Here is a 23,131-nt window from a genome sequence, read left to right on the forward strand (position 1 = left end):
TCACAGTCTGCTGACAACTCCAGCCCCACCTCACTCTCACGCCTGAGCCACAGATTGCACTCATCGAGCCCCAGCCTCTCACCCCAGGACTGAGATCACGGCACAGCACGGAGGGTTGAGAACCAAACCAAGACCCGCCCAGCACCTCAGAACAGCACTGATGTTTCCCCCACACACTCACTTCAGCATTACTAAGTCCTTCACCAATCCCTCCAAAACTTGCTGTTTACCCACACGCTTTTCTGTGGAATCTCACTGTGCATTGTTTTCCTGCCATGGTCATACCTCAAATGTCTTTAGTTGCCAAGAGAGCTGTGCCCAATAGCCAGAGACAGATTTGAGATGGAGGCTGTGAGGGTCGGTGGGGCAAGTGTCCAGACCCCAGCCAATGCATTAACTGTAAGCAGACCTCAACATTCCAGATTCCCGTCTGTGAAGAGTTCGTCCTGTGTGGCACCAAGCTGCAGCCACGTACAACTGCGAGATTCATGTGTGATCACTGATATTCCAGTTGGGTCAGTCTGCATCAGGTGAAATAATAGTTGGTCTATCACTCTAATTGGGTGGATAGCAATTAACAGGGAAGTTTTAATTGAATCAGGCCCAACTTGCTCCATCAGTGAGTGACCCAGTCCCTAAGCTGGACGACAGACCCTGGACCCAGGTACTGGAAGATAGTGGGGTGATCAACCTCCTTGAACACTGCAATCATTATGATGGAGAAGGATGCCCAGGATTTGGACCCAGAGACAATATATTTTCACGGTACAGGACCGTGAGGGGAAGCTTCAGGTCGAAGCAGTTCCATGGGCCAGTGGGTGATGGGGATCATGGGTTTGGTCTGATCTGTGATCAAGCCATGCCATCATACTCTGGACCTGTGGTTATGGGATGTCAGGGAGCAAGTCACTCATTGTGGGATTCCCTGCATCAGGCCTACTCTTATGGCCATGGTGTTTCGAGAACTAGTCTAAGTGGAAGTATGGATGATGATTACCGCAGGACATCAGTGTGATAGCATTCCATTATGTCCACAAGGGATGGTTTGACTCTGTAAAACACAAATGTGCTGGAGAAACTCAACAGGTCACGCAGCATCTATAGAAAGTAAATTTTAAATTTAACTTGAATTTTTTAAATTATGATTTTTTAAAAAATGTAAATATACAGCACGGTAATGGGCCGTTTCAGATCACAAGCCTGTGCCACCCAAATATACTCAACTGACCTCCAACCCCCGGTGTATTTTTGAACGTGAGGGTAGGCAGATACCCGATGAAAGGCCCAGGCCTGGAACATTGATTACCCTTTACTTCCTGTGGATGCTGCGTGACCTGCTCTCTTTCTCCAGCACGCTGTGGATTGCATTCAACCCCAGCGTCTGCAGACTTTCTTGTTTAACTGTGGTTAGACTCTCCTTTGATGTCAATGACTGACATGAATGTCATGAACAATGACCGTGCTGCCCTGGTTTGACCACCCCATTGCCCCTTCTCCCACCACCCATCTCTGGTGGGACTTGCATCTCCTGAAGCACATCTCATTCAGAGCTCTGCGGTAAATACTGGACTTAAACCAGCATCTCCAGGCACAAGTTGTGCAGAAGGATGATTACACACCTCCCCAACAACGTTTCCAGTCTATGGTCTTTGTTCATACAGTATGCCGGGGGAAGAGCAGAACCATCACTATGTTAGAAATGTCTGCAGCCTCTCTCCTCCCACTAACCCCAACCAAGAGAACAGTGCATCAGATTCAAACTTACCCTTTCACCCCTGAACCCATCAGCACCAGGAGGTCCATCCAGTCCGGGTAACCCCTGGAGAGATAAAACAAGTTAGCAGGTGGGGTCAATTCAGCCTCCACTCACCTTCACATGCCTTCTATATTACAGTAAATAATGTCAGTGCATATCCCCCTTGAGACTCTCCAATATTATCCGAGATAAAGATGTGCGTTTACACAGATTTGAGAGGTTGATTTCAGATTTATTGTCAGCTTACATATGTGACATCACATACAACCCAAAGATTCCTTTTTTCCTGGGGGCAGGCAGAATTACCACTAATTGGTAGTGCAAAAAATAAACTGTACATGGTGTGAACATGTAAACAATCAAAAGAACTGTAAACCGATAACAAATGTAAACAAACTAACTGCAATACAGGGAGAGCAATGAAAATCAAAAAAGTGCACAAGTAAGAGTCCTTAAATAAGTCCCTGAATGAGTTTGTTGTTGATGAGTCTGATGGTGGAGGGAGAGCAGCTGTTTCTGAACCTGGTGGTGCGAGCAGTGTGGCACCTCTGCCTCCTTCTTGATGGCAGCAGCGAGAACAGAGTGTGTTTTGGGTGATGTGGGTCTTTGATGATTGCTGCTACTCTCCAACAGCAGCGTTCCCTGTAGAAGCACTCAATAGTGGAGATGGCTGCATCCACTACCTTTTGGAGAGCTCTACACTCAGGGGTATTGGTGCTGATAGACATATGTGCAAGGGTGAGCAGCAGGGAGAGTGTAAACACTGGGAGGTCCTTCCTGTTGGTGGAGGGGCAGGATACAAGGTTAAGATTCAGAATGGGGGGGAATGAGGATTATAAATGAATACCTCAGAACAATGGATCCAATTCAAGTCTTTGTTGCTGCAGCTTCCCAGTTACACAAAAGACACAACACAGAATATAAAATAAAGCAATGAAAATTAATTATAAATATTAACACTTGGTTGTAGAACAATAAAGATGTTTAGAAAGACCAATATAGGATACCATAGGTGCTCTGTGGTTAGTAAAAGTTTATTTCAGGGGGTATATAAGTGGAAAGAAAAGGTTGAGAACCATTGGGAGAGACCTTTAGTGGTCTTAGTGAGGATTCGTGCAGTACCAAAAGGATCGAGAGCCTGATAGTTGTTGGGAAGAAACTGTAGTTGAACCTAGCGGTGCTGGCCTCAGGATTGCGAAGGTAGCAGTGAGAGGGGGACAAGGGCAGGTTCACGAGAGCCTTTTATGACATGAGGGGCTGTTAGGATTTTGTGGTTTGTATCTGGAATCTGGTACACCCTGTCTGTTGAGATGATGGAGGAAGTTTCCATCTGGCCTTCAGGAGGGAACCCTGCATATAGATGTTTGAAAAACATGTGCTTGGAGGAAAAAGTCAAACTACCTGCTCTAGAGAAGAGCTGGCATGGTTATATGGGCTAAATGACATCAAATTGGAGAGTGCAGATGTGGAAGCAGAATCGATCTGTTCCTTCTGAAGGGAATTCACAGCTGGACACAGATGGCTTTAGTAGAACTGGCATTGACATGGCCCAAAGGACCTCTGCTCTCCACAACAGTTTTCTTATGACAGGATTCTACAAGGAAAGATCCCCAACATTAGTCAAAGAGCAGGGAAGTTCTGTTTTTTTTTTATCCCTCAACTCACTTTACTAAAATTATCTGGTCCTCACAATGTTGCTGTGCGTGGGTCCCATCTGTGTGGAAATTATAATCAAAAGAACCTGCATCATGGATCAGATCAGTTACTATTTATTATCAGTAATAAAACAGAAATGTAATATTACATAAAATTACCTTTAGTCTGCCATAAGGCAGACAAAAATTTGCCATTAGCATTGCCCGACACCCCTTACAATCAGAGAAAGGGATGCAAAAATAGAGTCCGCCCCAGAGTTGCTGAGTGTCCATGGATTCTCCTCCAGCGCTCCCGTGGCCTCTGCAGCTGTGCACACTTCAGTTCATTTCAAGACATTGGCAACCCGAGCCCAGATCTAAACCTCTGGCATGATGAGGAAGCCTTCAGCGCCCAGGCTGAGACACCCTGGGATATCCCGAGATTATCCAGGACACAAGGGCAAAGGGCAGTCTGTTCTTCCTTTTAACTTCAGTCCATTACTCTAACAGTTGCTCCTTTCACTAGCATAGACTGGTATCAGACATACAGTCCCCAGCACTCTCCTGGCACCTTCCCACCCAAGTGAAGAGTGGGGCCAGTATTCCTGGCAATCTGGACGAGAACCTTCTGCAGTCATTTGGCTGAAGGCCTTCTCCGTCAGACTAATTGGTCACCTAATAACTCAATTACTGAGCAACACTTTGATCGGCAGTGGGTACTGAACTCCCTCATCACAATCTTAAACCAGAAGTGGGAACCCTTTCCCACGACACTGTTAATGAAGCTTGTTACGGCAATTAGTTTCACCTTTGTCAACTTTCAGTAACTTCATATACTTCTTGACAAAGGGCAACAGGGAGCCCCTTGTTCCAGTAACTCCAGATTTCCAAATCACTGGCTAAACAATTTAATTGACTGATCTGACAATTTACAGACTTTCTCGCTGCACGTTAGTACTTGTGAAAATAACTTTGAATTTAATTACTGGTACACAGTGGAGAACACATTTCAGATTTCCTAAATCCGCTGTGTTTTTGTAATCACTTCCCTTGTTGTGCATCCAGGGATAAAGGCCTACGTTGGTCACCTCGAGGTATCTTAAAACACTACACCACTAGTGAGGGGCTTCAAGCTAATCTTTAACTGAATTCCAACCCACCCGAGCCTGGTGCCAGGGTCAGCGCCTCAGGATAAGGCATCGCCCACTTAGGACTGAGGTGAGAAGAAACATCTTTACATGGAGGATGTTGGGGGTGAATCTTTTGGACTTCTCCCCTGAGGCATCCTCGAGAATATTCACAACTGAGATCCATGGATTTTTGGACTGAGGGTAATCAGCAGATTTGGAGGGAAATGTATGATCACATTTGGTGGGTCATATAAGGGGGAAAAAAAATCAGCCACCCCTGCACTTATCTGCGATGTTCCCCTGATGTGTCCATGTAAAACTGATCTTTATTGCAGAAAGAACTAGTGTGAATCCCCCTGGATGTGAAACGATGGGAGTAACAATGGTCTTTAGCTCTGGGCTGGATGAGAGAGCTCATTCCCCTTGGAACCACTGAACAAACTACATCCATTAGTCAAGAAGTTTGATATCACAGCCTGGACTCCAGCCACCTGATAACACACCTGGTTTTAATTTCAGGTGTTCAACATGTCCCCCCTTCTCCAACCTCAGGGAGGGGCTGTCACAGATCATCAGTCTAAGTATTAAACGGAGGGTTATACAGTAGGGAAATTCAAGGCAGTTGTTATTAGGTCAGTACAACCCTGTGGGCCGAAAGGCCTGCAGAGTGCTGCAGATTTCTGTGTTCTCTAATGACACGGAGGGAGAAGATGCCCCATTACCCAACACTCTTCATTACAACGCTCTTCATTACAACGCATTCAGTCTTCCTTCACTTTCTCGCAAATCTTCTTCACTCAGCTGTTGATGGACATTTATAAATTCCACAGCTCCTTCTGCTGAGGTGTTTTGTAAACTTTCGCCAGCGATAGTGGTGGTTACTGATTCACAGAGGGTGGGGGTTAAGCTTTCAGCATGTGTCCTTTCTCTGGTCCTGCCAGCAATTCATTTTGTTCTATTGCTCTTGTCCAGGAAACTTTGAATTCATAGAACACAGAACAGGACAGCAGATGCTTTGGCCCACAGTGTCTGAGCTGAACACAAGGCCATATTAACCCAAAACTTTCCTGCTTGCACCCGATACATATCCCTCTATTCTTAGGACCATCTAAAACATCTCTGTTGCATCTACTTCCACCCTGATCCTGCCAACCCTTTCCAGGCACCCAGTACCCTCTTCTTTCAACTTCCCCATCCCTCACAAGGCACGTCTTCTTGTATGTGAGATTTTTATCCTGGGAAAATGATTTGCACTGTCTAACCTATCAGTGCTTCTTACGATTTTATAAACATCTCGGATGGTTAATATGAGCAGTTCCTGTGGTCATTCAGTGTTCTCACTGCCCGTGGGAAGAAGCTGTTCCACAGCCTGGTGGTGCTAGTTCTGATGTGAGCAGCAGAAAGGTGCTCTGTGCAGGATGGAAGGGGTCCTCATGTAACATGTAACAATAAACTTGGGCTTGAACTAATAAATCCTGTCCCATTAAAACCCCTGTCAGTAAGGGCACCCTAAATGATATTGGGGAAATTAATATCACCCACTATGATATGTCTATATTTAAACCTTTCTATGACCCTCCTGCATACAGTATCTGTTAATCCAGCTCCAATTGGCTATTGGGAGACCTATCATATAACCCCATCAGAGTGATTGCACCTTCCTTATTCTTGAGTTCTACCCATGTGACCTTGCAGATCGAGCCCTTCAAGTTGTCGTCTCTCAGTGCAGCAGTGACCTTCTCCCTAATTAGTAGTGCAACTTCGCCACCTCTCTTACATTGGAAATATCAAAATTGAGCAATGTTGTACTGACAATGCTGCCTCTCTTTCTCTCAACAGGGTCTCTGTATTGGCTTCTTACCAACTATCGCCCAATCATGGACATCCCTTCAGCCAGAACATTTACTCTGACCGTGGTCACAATCGCTCCACAGCAGATGCAATATCGCTGGCTCTCGACTCAGCTCTGCATCACCTCAAAAACAGTAATTCATACATACGGCTGCTCTTCATAGACTAAAGTTCAGCCTTTAATACCATTATTCCTTCAATGCTAGTCAAGAAGCTACAAACTCCAGGCCTCTGTACCCCCCACTGCAACTGGATCCTTGACTTTCTCAATGGAAGACCACAGTCAGTACGAATTAGAAACAACTTCTCCTCCTCACTGATTATCAACACAGGCGCTCTCCAAGGATACGTGCTTAGCCCAGTGCTCGATTCATTATAAACCCATGACTGTGTGGCCACACAATTCCAATGCTATCTGAAAGTTTGCCAATGACACCACAATTGCTGGCAGAATCATAAACGGCAATGAAGAAGCATACAGGAGGGAGATAGATCAGCTCGTTGAATGGTATAACAACTACAACCTTGCGCTCAATGTCAGCAAAATCAAGGAGATGATTGTGAACTTCAGGAGGAAGTCGGGAAACACGACCCAGTCCTCGTTGAGGGCTCAGCAGTAGAGGGTCAAGAACTTCAAATTCTTGGGTGTCAACATCTCCAAGGATCTGTCCTGGAGCCTCCATGTTGATGCAATCACAAAGAAAGCTCACCAGCGGCTATACTTTGTGAGGTTTCTGAGGAGACTGGGTATGTCACCAAAGACTCTTGTAAACTTCTACAGGTGTACCGAGGAGAGCATTCTGGCTGGTGGCATCACTGTCTGGTATAGAGGCGCCAACTCTCAGGACAAGAATAAACTCAGCCTGTGACATCACAGGCACCAGACTTCATCAAAAATATCTACTTGAGCCAGTGTCTTAAAAAAGCAGCCTCTATCCTCAAAGACCCCCACTACCCAGGCCATGGCCTCTTCACTCTGCTACTATCAGGGAAAAGATACAGAAACCTAGAGATGAGCACTCAGAGGCACAAGGAGAGTTTCTTCCATCAGATTCCTGAACGATCAATGAACCAAAGACCCTGCCTCACTTTTCGTACATTATTATTGTTAATATAATTTTATTTTAATAGTAATGTCATAAGATGGTTATAATATGTATGTTTACACAATGAGGCTGCTGAGGCAAAACACCGAATTTCGTGACTTGTTCGTGACAACAAATCCTGATTCTGATGTTCCCTTGTCCATGCACTTGAAGTTCCCCTTGTCACACTTCCCTGCGCACTGGGTGTGCCAGGCATAGACTGGGTTTATTGCTAGTCTCTGGGAAAAGGCTGGAGAACCTTCCTGAACCATAGGTACTTCCTCTCGCAACGGAATGGCAGGACAGAAAGCAGTTTGGTGTGAGTATAACAGTAGTCAGGCAGTGTTTGTCTCCTAATGGAATTGAGCAAACCATTGAACCACAGAACACAGCAGCACAGGAAAACCATTTGGATTACACAGGAGTCCCGATGGTGGTTGGGTGTTGGTACAAGCTGAGGTTCGAGAACACACACCAGTGTCTTGATCCCAGTGTGGTGCTGAGGATGAGACTTTGAAAGGAGAGGGAAACTTCACTGCCCAGAGAAGACATTGTTTGATGATAAGGGATTGCAAACCATTAATTCTCCAACCATCGTCATCACATAAAACATACACCTGATCACTTACACCATTGCTGCTTGTGGGCTCTTGCTCTGCATGTGTTAGCTAGCATCACAGTTCACTCTTACATCCTTGGCCGCAGAGTGCCCAGGATATGTTTACGGCCAATTAACGGTAGCCCGCTGCTTCCCTGCAGTGGGTTTGCAGTTCAGGGAGAGAGCTGAGGGGTGGAGGGTGGGGGGGGGGGGCGGGGATGGTGGTGGTGATTCCAACAGTACTCACATCTATCCCTGGCAGACCAGCCAGGCCTGGGATTCCAGCCGGTCCTGGGTCTCCGGGTTCTCCTGGAAAACCCTGAAAGAAAATTAAAGCAAAAGAGGTGACAGTCATTCTGCGAAGCTTGGCTGAAGAACTCTCCAAATGTTTAGAATGAATGTCATTGACTTACCAGTGGGCCTGGTAACCCCACAGGACCAGGTTCACCCTGTCGAAAGAAAAGATAAATCTTAGTTACTCCTGGAAATATCAGACCTGCTCAGTAACAGAGGACAGAGCACAGGAACTCGCCACTTGATCCAGGTTGGTTTACCAGCATTTACTCTTCACATTTCTCAACTTTGGGTTCGAGAAATAATTTGCTAATGGTAATAAGTAATCCTCTGCGCACTCAACGCTGTCCACAAAGATCCATCACTAACAGTCCGTTCTGCCCCACTACATGAACAAATGCAATTGGTCAGTAGAACATAGTATAGAATAGGCCCTTTGGACGATGATGTTGTGCTGTCCTATGTAAACCTACTTTCCAACAATCTCCCTACCACACACCCATAATCCACTATTTTTCTTACATACATGTGCCTGTCTTTTCAATGTCCCAATTGTACCAGCCTCCACAACCACCCCTGACAATGCATTTCAGGCACCCATGATTCTGTGTAAAAAATCTATCCTTGATGTCTCCCCTAAACTTTCCTCCCTTCACCTTAAACAGATGTCCTCTGGTATTTGCTATTGTCGTTCCAGGGAAAAGGTGCTTGCTGTCCACTCCATCTATGCCCCTCATAATCTTATACTCCTTGACGTGTTCACGCATAATTTGTGGTTGAACTTAATTGCCACCACAGAATTTTTTTGTGGGCACTAGAAGGGAGGACAGTGAGGGTGAAGGTTTCAGTGGTGGAACAGCAGATCTGAGCTTGCTGTGCGGTCATCCTGTTCAAGTATCATCCGATTGTACCAGTACAATCTGACAAAACAGCATTCTCCCACCCAAAGCACAGAACAGTGCAAACATACATACAGGCCTAACACACATGCAAATGATACATATATACAGGACCTAGATACATATTTTAAAATAAATATTTTTAAATTAAATGTAAACATAAAGCACAGTAGCAGGCACGCTTGGCCCATGAGCCCATGCCGCCCAACCACGTCCAATTGACCTACAACCCCAGAGTGTATTGAATGATGGGAAGAAGCTGGAGCCCCCAGGGAAAACCCATGCAGACACAGGGAGAACGTACAACTCCTTGAACCCTGGTCGCTGGCACTGTGACAGTTTTGTTTTAACCACTATTCAAACTGTATTGTCCCATTATTACTATTGTACTAATAAATAGTAGTCAAATGATTCAAAAGCCACAAAATATATGCAGCCATATTTTATGTTGGTTAGTTTTCTTTTTTTTAATAATAGAGTGGGTTAGGTGTTTTTATTTAAATATATAAAAACATGAAAAAAAAGTCATAGATATATTAATAATATATATTATTATTATAATATTAAATAATATATTTGGACTCTGGCCATTTTTAAATCTTTCATAATACATACTCTGTCTGGGTCCATGGGTAAACCTTTACAGAATGAAAACTGGGACATGGAGTATATGTGCTTGTTGGTAAACCCCAAAGGGTTAATAAATAGTAGAGTTATGGGTCTATCTCACCAACTCTTCTCCCAAGCAGTTCCTCATTCACGTGTCAGGTGACAGAGTCATGGGTGGGAGGACTAGGACACTCATTCCCCATACCCAACTCCCTCTATTCCAATAGAACAAGGTCAGCTGGATGTGAAGGAGGCTGAGGCAGAGAAGAGATAAATGGGATCACCCCACTACTGGATGGCACCATGCCCCTTCTGTTGACAGATTCTGGGAGAGGGGAGGAGGGGAAGATGGAAAGGATGAATGCAAAAGACAAAGTATGAACTGACCTGGGGGTGGGGGGGGGGGGTTTAAACAAGATGTCTGCAGATGATGGGGTCAAGTGCAATACACAAATGTGCTGGAGAAACTTAGCACAACATGCACCATCCATTGGAGGTAAAGGGATTCCATGAGTTGCATAACTCATGCTGGCGTTCATCTCAAGAGGAATAGAAGAGCAGGGATGTGACATTGAGGCTTTATAAGGCACTGGTGAGACCTTACCTGGAGTATTGGGAGTAGTTTTGGGCACCTCTTTTAAGAAAGGATGAGCTGACATTGGAGAGGGTTCATGAGGATGATTCCAGGAATGAAAGGGTTATCATATGAGGAGCATTTGACAGGTCATTGGAATTTAGGGGGGGGATTTCATTAAAATATTTTGAATGTTGAAGGACAGAGTAGATGTAGAAAGGTTGTTTCCCATGGTGGTCCCAGGAATCAACGGCCATTGGCCTAAAAAGGATCTAGTGTGAAATGAAAATTATCTCATGTCGCCAGGGATAGACGGCCTCGACCCAAGTGCAATCCCCAGTGCCTGCAGACACCTGCATTGCAATCAGGCAAGTGTAGAATGGACAATTACATTCTAGGACAGAAATGACCCATTTTTGTGCAAGTGCTGGAGCGTGAAGGAAGAAAAGATTAAAATGAACGTATAAACTTTGCCGTGGGCAAGTCATAGCAGGAGAGAGAGGTAAGTGCTAGCAATAAAGGACAATTTATAAACAGCGTGGGAAAGTTGGTAGAGCTATCGCACATAATTTATAAAGACCGTTGGAAAAAGTGATGGCAGACTTGATCTCCCAGAATTCCGTGTGGCAGAGAAACCCCTCCATGAGATCTCTGTGCCCTTTCTCTACCACACGGAATTCAGGGAGGGCATATCCACTATCGCTTCTTCTCATGGTCTTTATAAATTATGTGCGATAGCGCTCCCAACTTTCCCACTCTGTTTATAAATTGTTTGCTATTATTATTTATTGCTCGCACTTTCCCACAGTCCCTGTTTATATACAGTGGCAAACTTCAGTGATAACCTATAACCTTTGGACATTCTTACGTATTTATTTTGTATAGTTCAAAGGAAATGAATAAGCCTCAGCAAGGTCTGTGCCTTCAAGCTTGAGCTGACAAGAATCCACAGGTTTACCTTCCCCCACCTTCTGGTGAGGGAATTCGAGTCCCTGCTCGGAACTCGGGGAGAATCTCTGAACCACCAACCTATGGTTCAACCCCAATGCAGTTCCCCGTTCTGGAGGAAGGTCATGAACCTTCTTCTCCTCTCTGCTCCCTGAATTACTGAGGATTTTTAGCATTTTCTATTTCGACAGGTGACAATCAGCTTCTTGCAGAAACTCAGTCCCTATTCTGATCACTTCACAAAGTTACCATCAGCAGTTGAGAGGCTACAAATGTTAAAATGATTCCAACATTTCCACACACCATCCATCCAAGCTCGTGCTTTAAGCTGCTGCCCTACCCCAAAAATAAACTCTACACCATATCTTCCCCAAGTCACAAGGGATGCAAATATTTGATGCAGGGCTGGGAAATGTTAGACATTCCTCCCTATGTAATTATATAGCCAAGAGCAGAGCAAGCTTCAGTCAACATAGCCAGTGAGGCTGCAGCGAGTGCCCCACTGCGGTCAGTGAACACAAATATTCCCCTCTCATTTGGGAGGCCAAATTCTGTCACCCTCCAGGTCCACAAGCATACTCTCACACTGAAGTAACTACCCATGATCTGAGTCTAGTTAATCCATGCATGTTCCAGAAGTTGTTAATGATGGTAGCGGCACTTTGAATTCAGAATTAGAATTACTTAAGTTTTAAGTTTGTCACCTAATACCTAGGACAGTGGAAGGGTTATTCTGTGAGCAGTCTAACTGGTTAACTCTAACATACATACTGCTGTAAAGGTAGAGGAGAAAGAGCACAATTGCAGGATTACAATGAAAAGGCCAATCAACACCAAGCATGGACAGCACGAGAGCACTCTGGTGGGGTTCATTCAAGAGCCTGATGGCTGCAGGGAAGAAACAGACTTTTAAGACCTCACTTTCATGCTCTTTAGCCTCTCCGCAATGGGAGAAGAGAGTGCATATGGGGTGTGACGGGTCCTTTTATGTGTTGGGGGGCGCCTTTTCTAGATAGCGTGAGATATAGATGGGGTCCATGGAGGAGAGGGAAATTTGCGTGATGTTTTGAGCTGCATTCACCACCTTCGGTAGCTTCTTTTGATCTTGAGCAGAGCAGCTTCCATCCCATGCTGTGATGCACCCAGCTAGTTTGCTTTTGATGGTACATCAATACTTTCCTTTGGATAAATGCTTTTAATTATTGATGTTTTGTTAATTATTTAATAATTTCTTTCTTCATTATCTACCTCACATTTATATTTTCAAAATGCTTTTGACTGTCAGGTATTTTTAAAACTTCTAGAAGTCTTGACAACTAGTTGAGCTGAGGAGCAAAGCTTTACCAGCTGTTGAAGGCCATCAAGATGTTTTGGAGAGTTGGGGCCTCCTCATTGCTCTGATTCTGCCCAGACCACACCACCGGACTCCAAGATGAGCCAGCAAGCCTAACTGGCCCCCATCTCCAAAAGGTAAGTACAGATGGGAGTGTTGGGGGGGGGGGGGTGGGGAACCAGCAGCAGTGTAATGGGGTGGGGGGAAGGGAAGAGGGAGGAACTGAGGCCATAAAATCAGGTCCAAAAATCCCTGACCCACAAACAACAAAGAGAAAAAAACCACAGTGGTGCACCAGTGTCCATCTCATTCACCTGCCCTTGATGTAAAATAGTAATTGCTTTTCTCTTCCAAAGCAGGAGTCAATTCAATCAAAAGGGTCTTCACACAAAGTTATCAAGCATGAATACAACACAGAAACAGACCATTTATCAGAATGGAGAGATAAGATTGAAAAATTGGAAAAAGTATCATTTCAGCTAGTCAGAAAATTTACTTAGAGAGAATCTGGAGTACTACATACAGTTTTGGTCTCTTTACTTGAGGAAGGAAGTCCTGCCAGAGGAGGTTCACAAGGCTGATTCCAGAGATGAAGGGATTGTAATCTTGCAATTGTGCTCTTTTTCCTCTGCCTTTACAGCAGTATGTATGTTAGAGTTAACCAGTTAAACTGCTCGCAGAATAACCCTTCCACTCTCCTAGGTATTATGTGACAAACTTAAAGCTTAAGTAATTCTAATTCTGAATTCAAAGAGCTGCTACCATCATTAACAACTTCTGGAACATGCATGGATTAACTAGACCCAGATCATGGGTAGTTACTTCAGTGTGAGACTAAGACTATGATGGAAAATTGAATTGTCTGGGACTGTCCTCACTGGAATTTAGAAGAACGAGAGGGGATCTTATAGAAACATATAAAATTATGAAATGCATAGATAAGACAGAGGAAGGTAAGTTGTTTCCATTATTGGGGGAGAGCAGAACAAGGGGACATAGCCTCAAGATCCAGGGGAGTAGATTTAGGACAGAAGTGAGGAGGAACTGCTTTTCTCAGAGGGTGGTGAATCTGCGGAATTCACTGCTCATTGAAGCAGTGGGAGCGACCTCAGTAAATACATTTAAGACAAAGTTGTTGTGATGTTGTGGCCATTACTGAAATTTGGCTGGAGGAAGGGCAAGATTGGGAAGTTCCGAGGTTTAGATGTTTTAAAAAGAATAGGATGGGAGGTAGAAAAGTAGAGGGGGCGGGGGTGAAGGAGTAGCATTACTGGTCAGTGATAGTTTCATGGATATAGAAAGGGAGGACACTGCAGAGGGAGTGTCCACTGAGTCGGTGTGGGTGGAAGTCAGAAATAGGAAGGGAGCTATCACTGTGCTGGGAGTAGTCTATAAACCCCAAATAGCCCTCAGAGCTCCGAGGAGCAGATAAGCAAGAAGATCTTGGAATGGTGCAGGAAATACAGGGTTGTAGTTATGGGTGATTTAAATTTCCTAATATTGACTGGCACCTACTGACTGCAAGAGGAATAGATGGGGCTGAATTTGTCAGATGTGTACAAGAAGGATTCCTGACCCAGTATGTTGACCGGCCGACTAGAGGAGAGGCCAGAGTGGATCTGGTTGTGGGGAATGAGCCTGGTCAGGTAGTGGACCTCTCAGTGGGGGAGCATTTTGGCGAGAGTGACCATAACTCACTTAGCTTCAACATAGCTACGGGAAAAAATAAAAGCCAGTCAAACTGGGTAAGTGCTTCACTGGGGAAGGGCTAATTATGAAGGGATGAGGCTGGAACTGGTGAGAGTAAACTGGAAACAGATATTGAAGGGTGAAAGCACAGAAGTAATGTGGAGGAAACTGAGGTTCTTTTGGTTGCAAGAGAAGAGGATGCAAGATCTGATGGAGGAATCTAAAGTCAGAATGTGATGGGTCAAGAGCTCCGCACGCACGCACGCACGCACGCACGCACGCACGCACGCACGCACGCACGCACGCACGCACGCACGCACGCACGCACGCACGCACGCACGCACGCACGCACGCACGCACGCACGCACGCACGCACGCACGCACGCACGCACGCACGCACGCACGCACGCACGCACGCACTGAGGTCCAAGTCAGCCTGAAGAAAACTGAGGTCCTCCATCAGCCAGCTCCCCACCATGACTACCAGCCCCCCCACATCTCCATCGGGCACACAAAACTCAAAACGGTCAACCAGTTTACCTATCTCGGCTGCACCATTTCATCAGATGCAAGGATCGACAATGAGATAGACAACAGACTCGCCAAGGCAAATAGCGCCTTTGGAAGACTACACAAAAGAGTCTGGAAAAACAACCAACTGAAAAACCTCACAAAGATAAGCGTATACAGAGCCGTTGTCATACCCACACTCCTGTTCGGCTCCGAATCATGGGTCCTCTACCGGCACCACCTACGGCTCCTAGAACGCTTCCACCAGCGTTGTCTCCGCTCCATCCTCAACATCCATTGGAGCGCTTACACCCCTAACGTCGAAGTACTCGAGATGGCAGAGGTCGACAGCATCGAGTCCACGCTGCTGAAGATCCAGCTGCGCTGGATGGGTCACGTCTCCAGAATGGAGGACCATCGCCTTCCCAAGATCGTGTTATATGGCGAGCTCTCCACTGGCCACCGTGACAGAGGTGCACCAAAGAAAAGGTACAAGGACTGCCTAAAGAAATCTCTTGGTGCCTGCCACATTGACCACCGCCAGTGGGCTGATAACGCCTCAAACCGTGCATCTTGGCGCCTCACAGTTTGGCGGGCAGCAACCTCCTTTGAAGAAGACCGCAGAGCCCACCTCACTGACAAAAGGCAAAGGAGGAAAAACCCAACACCCAACCCCAACCAACCAATTTTCCCTTGCAACCGCTGCAATCGTGTCTGCCTGTCCCGCATCGGACTTGTCAGCCACAAACGAGCCTGCAGCTGACGTGGACTTTTTACCCCCTCCATAAATCTTCGTCCGCGAAGCCAAGCCAAAGATATACACATACAAATGATAAGGAACTTGAACATGGGAAGCAGAGTAGACAGGAGAGAGAGAGAAATAAACTGTTCTGATAAGGTGGGAGCCAAGAATTTGTGCAGATAGAAAGAAGGGCAATTGCAACAGAATGAGAAGTTACACAGAAATCTGCAGACCCTGTGATTGTAGTAAAAACACAAATGCTGGAAGAACTCAGTAGGTCTCACCGTGTCCATAGGAGGTAAAAAAAAATAAATTACTAATGTTGTAAATTAAAATTTTTAAATATGGACACACAGCATAGTAACAGGCCTTTCAGCCCACGAGCCCGTGCTGCCCAATTACACCCGATTAATCTACAACCCCAGTATGTTTTGAAGGGTGGGAGGAAACAGGAGCACTGGGGAAAACACACGCAGACTGGGAAGAACATAAAAACTCCTGACAGAGAGCGCCAGGATTCAAACCGCAATCACTGGCACTGCTAACCGTTCAGGCAAAAAAATGTTGGTAATATATCTTTACCTCCAATGGATACTGCGAGAGCAGGTGAGTTCCTCCAGCATTTCTGTGTCATTTTTACATAGTGAGGACCAATACATCCGGCAAGGTTCTCTTCACTCACTGTAGTAGAGTTCTGGCGCAGTGATAGGATGACCAGCTCTCCGAGCCAGAAGTGTGGAAGAATTGACGTTTTTTTGATCACTGTGGGGGCAGATTCAGTTGTAGCATTCAAAAGGGAGGTGGATAGGTCACAGGAGGGCTGTGGGGAGAGGGCAGAGAATGGAGCCAACTGGATTGCTCTTGCAACATCAGTGGGGGTAGAAGAAATGGTTGGAGTTTCGAGCCAAAACCCTTCATCGGTCCTGATGGAATGTTCCAGCCTGGTATGTTCTTTTATCCCCCCCCCCCCCATGGATGCTGCTCGACCTTCCAAGGTCCTCCAGCAGATTGAGTTCAGCTTCAGATCCCAGCATCTGCCATCTCCTGCATTCCTCTTCAGGGAACAAGCAGGAGCTCGATTATGAACAGTCTCTTCCCCAGTGGAATCTGCAGTGGGTGGGTTGTTGTTGAAGTATAAATTCACCTGAACAAACAAACTTCTTCAAAAGGTCTATTTTACTAAATGGACGGTTAAGGTAAAGTTCAAATAGAAATATAAACTCCAATTCTCCAATGCAAATGAAGTAAATGAAAGGGAAAATTGGTCTGGTCTGTTTAATTTGATCTAATTACTAATTGAATGTCACTAGTCACTAATTACCAACCAATTAGTGAAAAACAAACCTTCTTAACCAATGAAAACCTGACCAGCTCTATGATCGATAATGTCCTACCCAAGGAGACAGCTTTTCTTTTAAACATACAAACTTTATTCACACTACAACGTTACAAACACAAAACACACACATACAAAACCACCATAACTTGTGACAACAAAAGCATGAGAAGCAGTAATTACAACCACCTCTCTATTACAGTATCACACTTTAAATTAAAACACGATTTTCGTCATCAACCACACATTCAATCCCCGGGGCGGGGGTGGGGGGGTGCACCATTCCCTAGGAGCTGGCTCTTAAAACACTAACTAACAACACAGGCCCACACAGTCCTCAAGCACATCCCACTCAGACCCCAACACATGCTTCATGTGATCCCAAATGCATACCACATGTGATCCACAAAACACGCCCACAGTCCTCAACACATGCCCCATGCGAACCCAACACATGTCCTATGCAGTCCCCAATGTACACACTACTGCACACCCACATAGTCCTCAACGCTCCCCACCCAGATTCAATAATGCTCCACATGGTCCCCAATACATACCACAAGCAATCCTCAACACATGTCCCCACATAGTCCCCAACACGCATCCCACAGGCACTCTACGCAGACCCAAACACACCCCACACAAAACTTTCTTTTAAAACAGTGTTTAAAAACTCCCTTTGTGGATCCAGTTCAAGATCCAGAATAACACACAAAAGCAATTAATTCAATCTAAAATCAGCATCTAACCCTCTCAACAGTGATCCCTGTGATCCAGAAAACCCCATTAGGTCAACCTGGAGTGCTCTTTAAGTGGTTAAAGCACTTCGGTTGAAACCAGGGCCCCATCATGAGGTAATGTTGCAACTCTACAAATCTTTGGTGAGACCACACTTAGAATATTGTGTTCAGTTCTGCTCACCTCATTACAGGAACGATGTGGAAGCTATGGAGAGGGTTCAGAGATTTAACAGGATATTGCCTGGATTGGAAAGCAGGTCTTATGAAGAAAGGTTAGCAGAGCTAGGGCTTTTTTCTTTAGAACAAAGGATGAGATGAATTAATGGACATCTTCAAGATTCTGAAAGGTAGACAGCCAGCACCTTTTTCCCAGAACGGGAATAGGAAACACCAGAAGACATCTATACAAAGTGAAGGGAGGAAAGTTTAGGGGAGACATCAGGGGTAGGTTTTCTTTTTGTCGGTGCCTGGAATTCATTACCTGGGATGGTGGCAGAGGCTGGAACAATAGGGGCATTTAAGAGACTCTTAGACAGGTACATGGATGAAAGTAAAATAAAGGGTTATGAGGAAGAGAGGGTTTAGTTTTTTTTGGTGAGTTTATACAGGTCAGAACAACATTGGAGGCTGAAGGGCCTGTACTGTGCTGTAATGCTCTACCTGCTTCGAACCACCACCAACAACCCCTATGCCATCCACTCCAACCCCTGCCATTCCCCCAGTCATTTCCCCCTCATTCAATATCGCCTTGACCATGTTTCCTTTCCATCCTGGTAATTTCCCCATGACTACACATGGGAATTTTGATGTGCATGGTATTGCCATTGGACTTTCAACATGATGCAGGGTTCATGGCCCAAAACATCAACTGTCCCTGACTCACTCTGTTCCTTCAGCAGATAGTTTCTGGCAACAGTACCTCAATAGCTGAAGATATCCGGAACTTATGAAACGTGCTAATAGAAATGTGATACATTGTATCTTTTTAGGTAGAGAAATGGGATTACCTTGTCATTGAGAGGATTAGCTACACTACACAGGTGCTTTGCAGGCAATGTGATGCTTATTTGGGACTACATATAAGATAATTGAAGCAGGCACCACAGTTAAAAAGCTGGAGGAACTCAGTCAGTCTCACAGCATCCAGATGAGGTAAAGACATATTACCAATGTTTCAGGCTTGAGCTCTTCTTCAAGGTATGAGGTACGAGGCTCAGGCCTGAACAGTTATACATCTTTAACTCCTGTGGACGCTGTGATTCCTGCTGAGTTCCTCCAGCGATCTGCGTCTGTAGACTTTCATGATTCATTTGAAGCAGACATCACGTCGTGGATTAGATCATCATTGATTAACTGCTAAGGAAAGCATTTAAATGGGAAAAAATATGGTTACATGGAATGGATATAATTGTTGAGAATCTTCAGCTTAAGTTCAGTATTTGGCATGAATGTAACAATTTTATTTAAGATTAGGGAAGGAAGGATATTCCCACATTATATTACTCTTCATTGGTCAAGGAATTGAGTACAGGAACAGGGATGTCATGTTACAGATGGTGATACTGCACCTGGAGTATTAGGCACAAGTTCTGGTCACCCAGCTCTCCGAAAGATCTCATTAAACTGGACAGGGTGCGGAAAAGATTCATGCAAAATCTTACTGAGACTGGAGGTTTGATCATAGCAGTGACCATGGCAGCAGACAAGCAAGGGACTCAGCAGCTGAGGGGCTTACATAGGTTGTGGGCTGCTGGAGAATGCCTCATGGGAACCAGGTTTCAGAACCTGGATTTGAGAGGGTGTTGAGGGCAAGAAGGGCTTCTGCAGGGCCTCGAGCGCTGAAGGCTTCCTGATCGTGTTGGACGTTTGGATCTGGAGCTCAGGTTGCCGATGAATTGAACAGGAGTCTGTGCGGCTGTAGAGGCCATGGGAGCACTGGAGATGAATCCACAGATACTCAGTGACTCTGAAAGGACTCTCTTTTGCTTCTCTTTCTTTTCTATTGTCAGGGGTGCCAGGCAACATTAATAACAACTCTTTGTCTGTCTTACGGCAGGCAGAGGAAATGTCGTGTATTATTACATGTTCTCTATTACATGATAATAAAGGAATCTTGAATCTATTAAGAGACTGGGACTTTTTTCCCCCCCAGAGGCCAATGGGTAACCTTACAGATGTTTATAAAATCACGACGGGCCTGGATAATGGTCATAGTCTACAAGATTTAACATGAGGGGAAGGATTTAAAAGAGACACTACAGGCACTTTTTCTATAGGTCAAGCTGTCTGAGGCAAATATAGTAGTAGAGTTTAAAAGGCATTTAGATGCTTTTGCACTTGAATAAAGGTAAAGATTCCATTATTGTCACATAATACTACATTTAGAATGTAACATACATGACATTCTTTAACTTTTGTCCACTGTAAGGCAGCACCCCTGACAGAAACCTTCAGCACCTGGTGCTCCAAAGCAGTCTCCCCTCCAGGTATTGATCAGACCTGAGCCTGCTTAGTTAACAGAGAACAGACAACCTCAGGCATATTCAGACTATTAGGCTTCTGAGCTATCTTGCTTCCATGCAATAAAAAAGTCACCATGACTCCAGCTGATATTCAAAAGGTTAGTGAATGATGCCAGTTCACTTGGAGTACTGTGCCTTATCACAGGAACAATGAGAGCCCTCAAGGATGCTATTGGCTGTAACGTCCTTCATGACGGAGTAAAGCACATGATGCCAAATAAGCTCACATGTCAAACCGCTCCATATTCATAGGAGTATCTAGAAGCCTTAAACATTACTATGGTATCAATGTCTTTGGAGATGACAGGCTTCACAACCACTCCATGTCCCGCTGCTCATTCCTCCTCTTTTGCTTCTTGTTTAAGTAATGGTGCTAGATTACTTAATGACCCTGTCTTTACAGGGCAAATAATACAGAACAATGAACATTCAGCATGGTACAAGCCCTACAGCCCACAATGTTGTGCTGACCTGTGGAAACCTACTCTACCCTTCTCCCACCTCACACCTAGCATGTATCCAAGGGTCTTTGAAACATCCCTGTGATGTTCTCAGATCCCAATATCCCTGAACCCCGTATGACGTCATGGTCAAAGGCGGAGCCTCCAGGCGGGGAGACAGCGTCTCCTGTTGGAGATCTACTGAACAGCGCCTCCAGCCCAGGAGGTGAGAACTTTCCAACATTTCAACAAAAGTTCAACCAACTTCGGCCAGGCAGAACTGGAATTAACATTTCCTTCCCCACCGCCCCTCCTCACAGGACAATCAAAAATCTACTTAATGTGAAATTAAAAACATATATAATTTCAATAAGTGAACGGCTGATTCAGTAATCTGGTTACGAGTGAGGTGTGCGTACGGAGGGAGAGCGTTCGGTCGGATCCCGGCTACTCACATCGATACCGTCGTGGCCCGGCGGTCCCGCTGGTCCCCGTGGGTCGAATGGTGCGGTGGGGTATCCCGTAAACTGATCCTGGGAGGGCGGGGAGGGGAGAAGGAGGGGATTACAACTAGAAATCCCTCGCCACGATTAATCAGGTATCTCCCGCGTTTCGGAGACCGATACCCACACTCCCGGGGACATGCGGAGCCGCTGCTCATTCCTCTCTCCTCCTCTTCGCCCCCGCCCCACACCACACCACGGTGGTGTCTGGGCTGTGGACCGGGAATACCTCGAGCCTGGGTGGGGGATTTATTGGGTGGGATTGATGATTTGTGGACTCTGGTCGCGTTTGATTCTCACGGGCAAAGCGACTGCTTGCAACATGCAAGGTGATGGAGTATTTGGGAGGAGAAGGAATCCCAGTCTTGTTCGGGAAAGGGTTCACCTGCTCCGCTCGCCGGGACACTTCCCATTCGTACCCGGGAAAAGGGACACAGGCAGAGCCCGGCTTCGCAACACAGAGAGACCCGCAGCGAAGCATCTCCCCGCGCCGATCCAGCGCTGCCTGCGGACTCCCGTGGGTTTCTGCCCACGGCCCCAAGACTGTGGGGACGGCCGTGTGAATTATTCTCGAGTGTAAGGGCGAAGAGTAAAATTCGCCAGGAGTTGGCGGGAATGGTCAGAGATGGCGTAGACTCGATGGGCAGTTTCTACCTCTTAAGGTAATTTGGAAAAAGAATCTTAATGTCAGTGGGGTAATTTAGGAAAATTGTGGCGGCGGTCAGTAGTAACCATGGCAGGGAGACGAGGCGTCGCACCAAGAAGGGGAATTAATAGCAGAACAGCACAGACTCGATGGATCGAATGGTCTCCCGCTGGCCTGGTCCGCGACCTGCCCCGAGTATCCGGGCTTGATCGGGATGGGATTTCTCTGCATCCACACGGTTTGGCCGGAGCCCGGACCCAGCTCCGGCAGGGATTCGTCCAGTGGAGTGGCCAGATGGTCCCACGTTCAGAAGGGGAGCGGGAAGGGGGGCAATGCCCCTGGAACAAAGACGTCGTTGTAGGAGGAGAACGCGGAGAGCGGGCGGCGACATCCCCAAACCAAATTCCCCATTATCAGGTCCGGAGGGGAACCGAGCGACCCCGGGGTGCGTGAAACCCCCTGGGTGCAGAGCGGGGTCGGTCCTGCTCGGCTCAGGAGAGGAACAGGACAACGCTCATCTCTGAGATCCCCTTCCAAACCCCCTCCCCTCACCGAGGGTTCTTAATTCCAGGCGCATCCAGATATATGGGCAGCCAGTCCCGAGATTGGACACCCAAATTCTTCCTCTTCCAGACTGGTCGCGGCGGGCCGAGTGGCCTCGCCTCCCCTTCTCTGCGGCTTGACCGCCAGTTGAGCCTTTTCCTCGCACTGACCAGGTCTGGAGACGGGGTGGGGGGGGGGGGGGAAGAGACTCCCTCCCGTCCCTGTCTCAGCCTCTGCCCGCAGTTCGTTTCCTGGGGTCCCCGACGCTCTCTCACCTGTGCTCCGGCACTGGCGAGGAACTGAGTCAGGACGAGAAGCCGCAGCACCGAGAAGGCAGACATCGCTCTCCCGCTTCTTCTTGCAGCTGCCGGATTCAATGACTCGTGGACCAGGATCCAGAGACGCCAGGCTCCCGCGGCACAAACACAGCCCGTCGCCTATTTGATTGACGGCTTGTCAGAGGCGGGGGCTGTAGCCCTTCACACTCAGTGCACCAACAAGCAGCATTCAGGTAGCACCTCGCCCTCCACCCTGCCTTCGAGGGCTGTTCGCAGACTGAATCCGCGCCCGCCCATCGAATGCTGGGGGCGACCAATGCCAACCTTGGGGTGGGCGGTGGGGAGGAGGAGGACTTGAGGGAGGGCACTTCATCTTCTCCGTCCGCTGACCAAGGCTCGCCCGCCCTGGAACGATTACTCGTTTAGAGCAGCTCTGTGCAGCTGATTGTGGGACCAGAACCTGAAGATAGG

General features: G+C 46.5%; 1 protein-coding gene across 1 annotated transcript in view; it reads right to left on the reverse strand.

Annotated features, from left to right (window-relative positions):
- The window catches only part of col9a3 (collagen, type IX, alpha 3), a 111,948-nt gene extending 89,107 nt beyond the window's left edge, over window positions 1-22,841 (reverse strand). Inside the window, exons 1-5 of the mRNA XM_069884438.1 lie at window positions 22,658-22,841; window positions 21,146-21,223; window positions 8,468-8,503; window positions 8,302-8,373; window positions 1,766-1,819 (exon numbers count right to left, since the gene is read on the reverse strand). Of these exons, the coding sequence (XP_069740539.1) occupies window positions 1,766-1,819; window positions 8,302-8,373; window positions 8,468-8,503; window positions 21,146-21,223; window positions 22,658-22,723 (306 nt within the window). The 5' untranslated portion in view covers window positions 22,724-22,841. The remainder of the gene's footprint in view (window positions 1-1,765; window positions 1,820-8,301; window positions 8,374-8,467; window positions 8,504-21,145; window positions 21,224-22,657) is intronic.
- Window positions 22,842-23,131: the final 290 nt, after the last annotated feature.

This window comes from Narcine bancroftii, chromosome 6, assembly GCF_036971445.1.
Source record: "Narcine bancroftii isolate sNarBan1 chromosome 6, sNarBan1.hap1, whole genome shotgun sequence".
Classification (NCBI taxonomy): Eukaryota; Metazoa; Chordata; class Chondrichthyes; order Torpediniformes; family Narcinidae; genus Narcine; species Narcine bancroftii.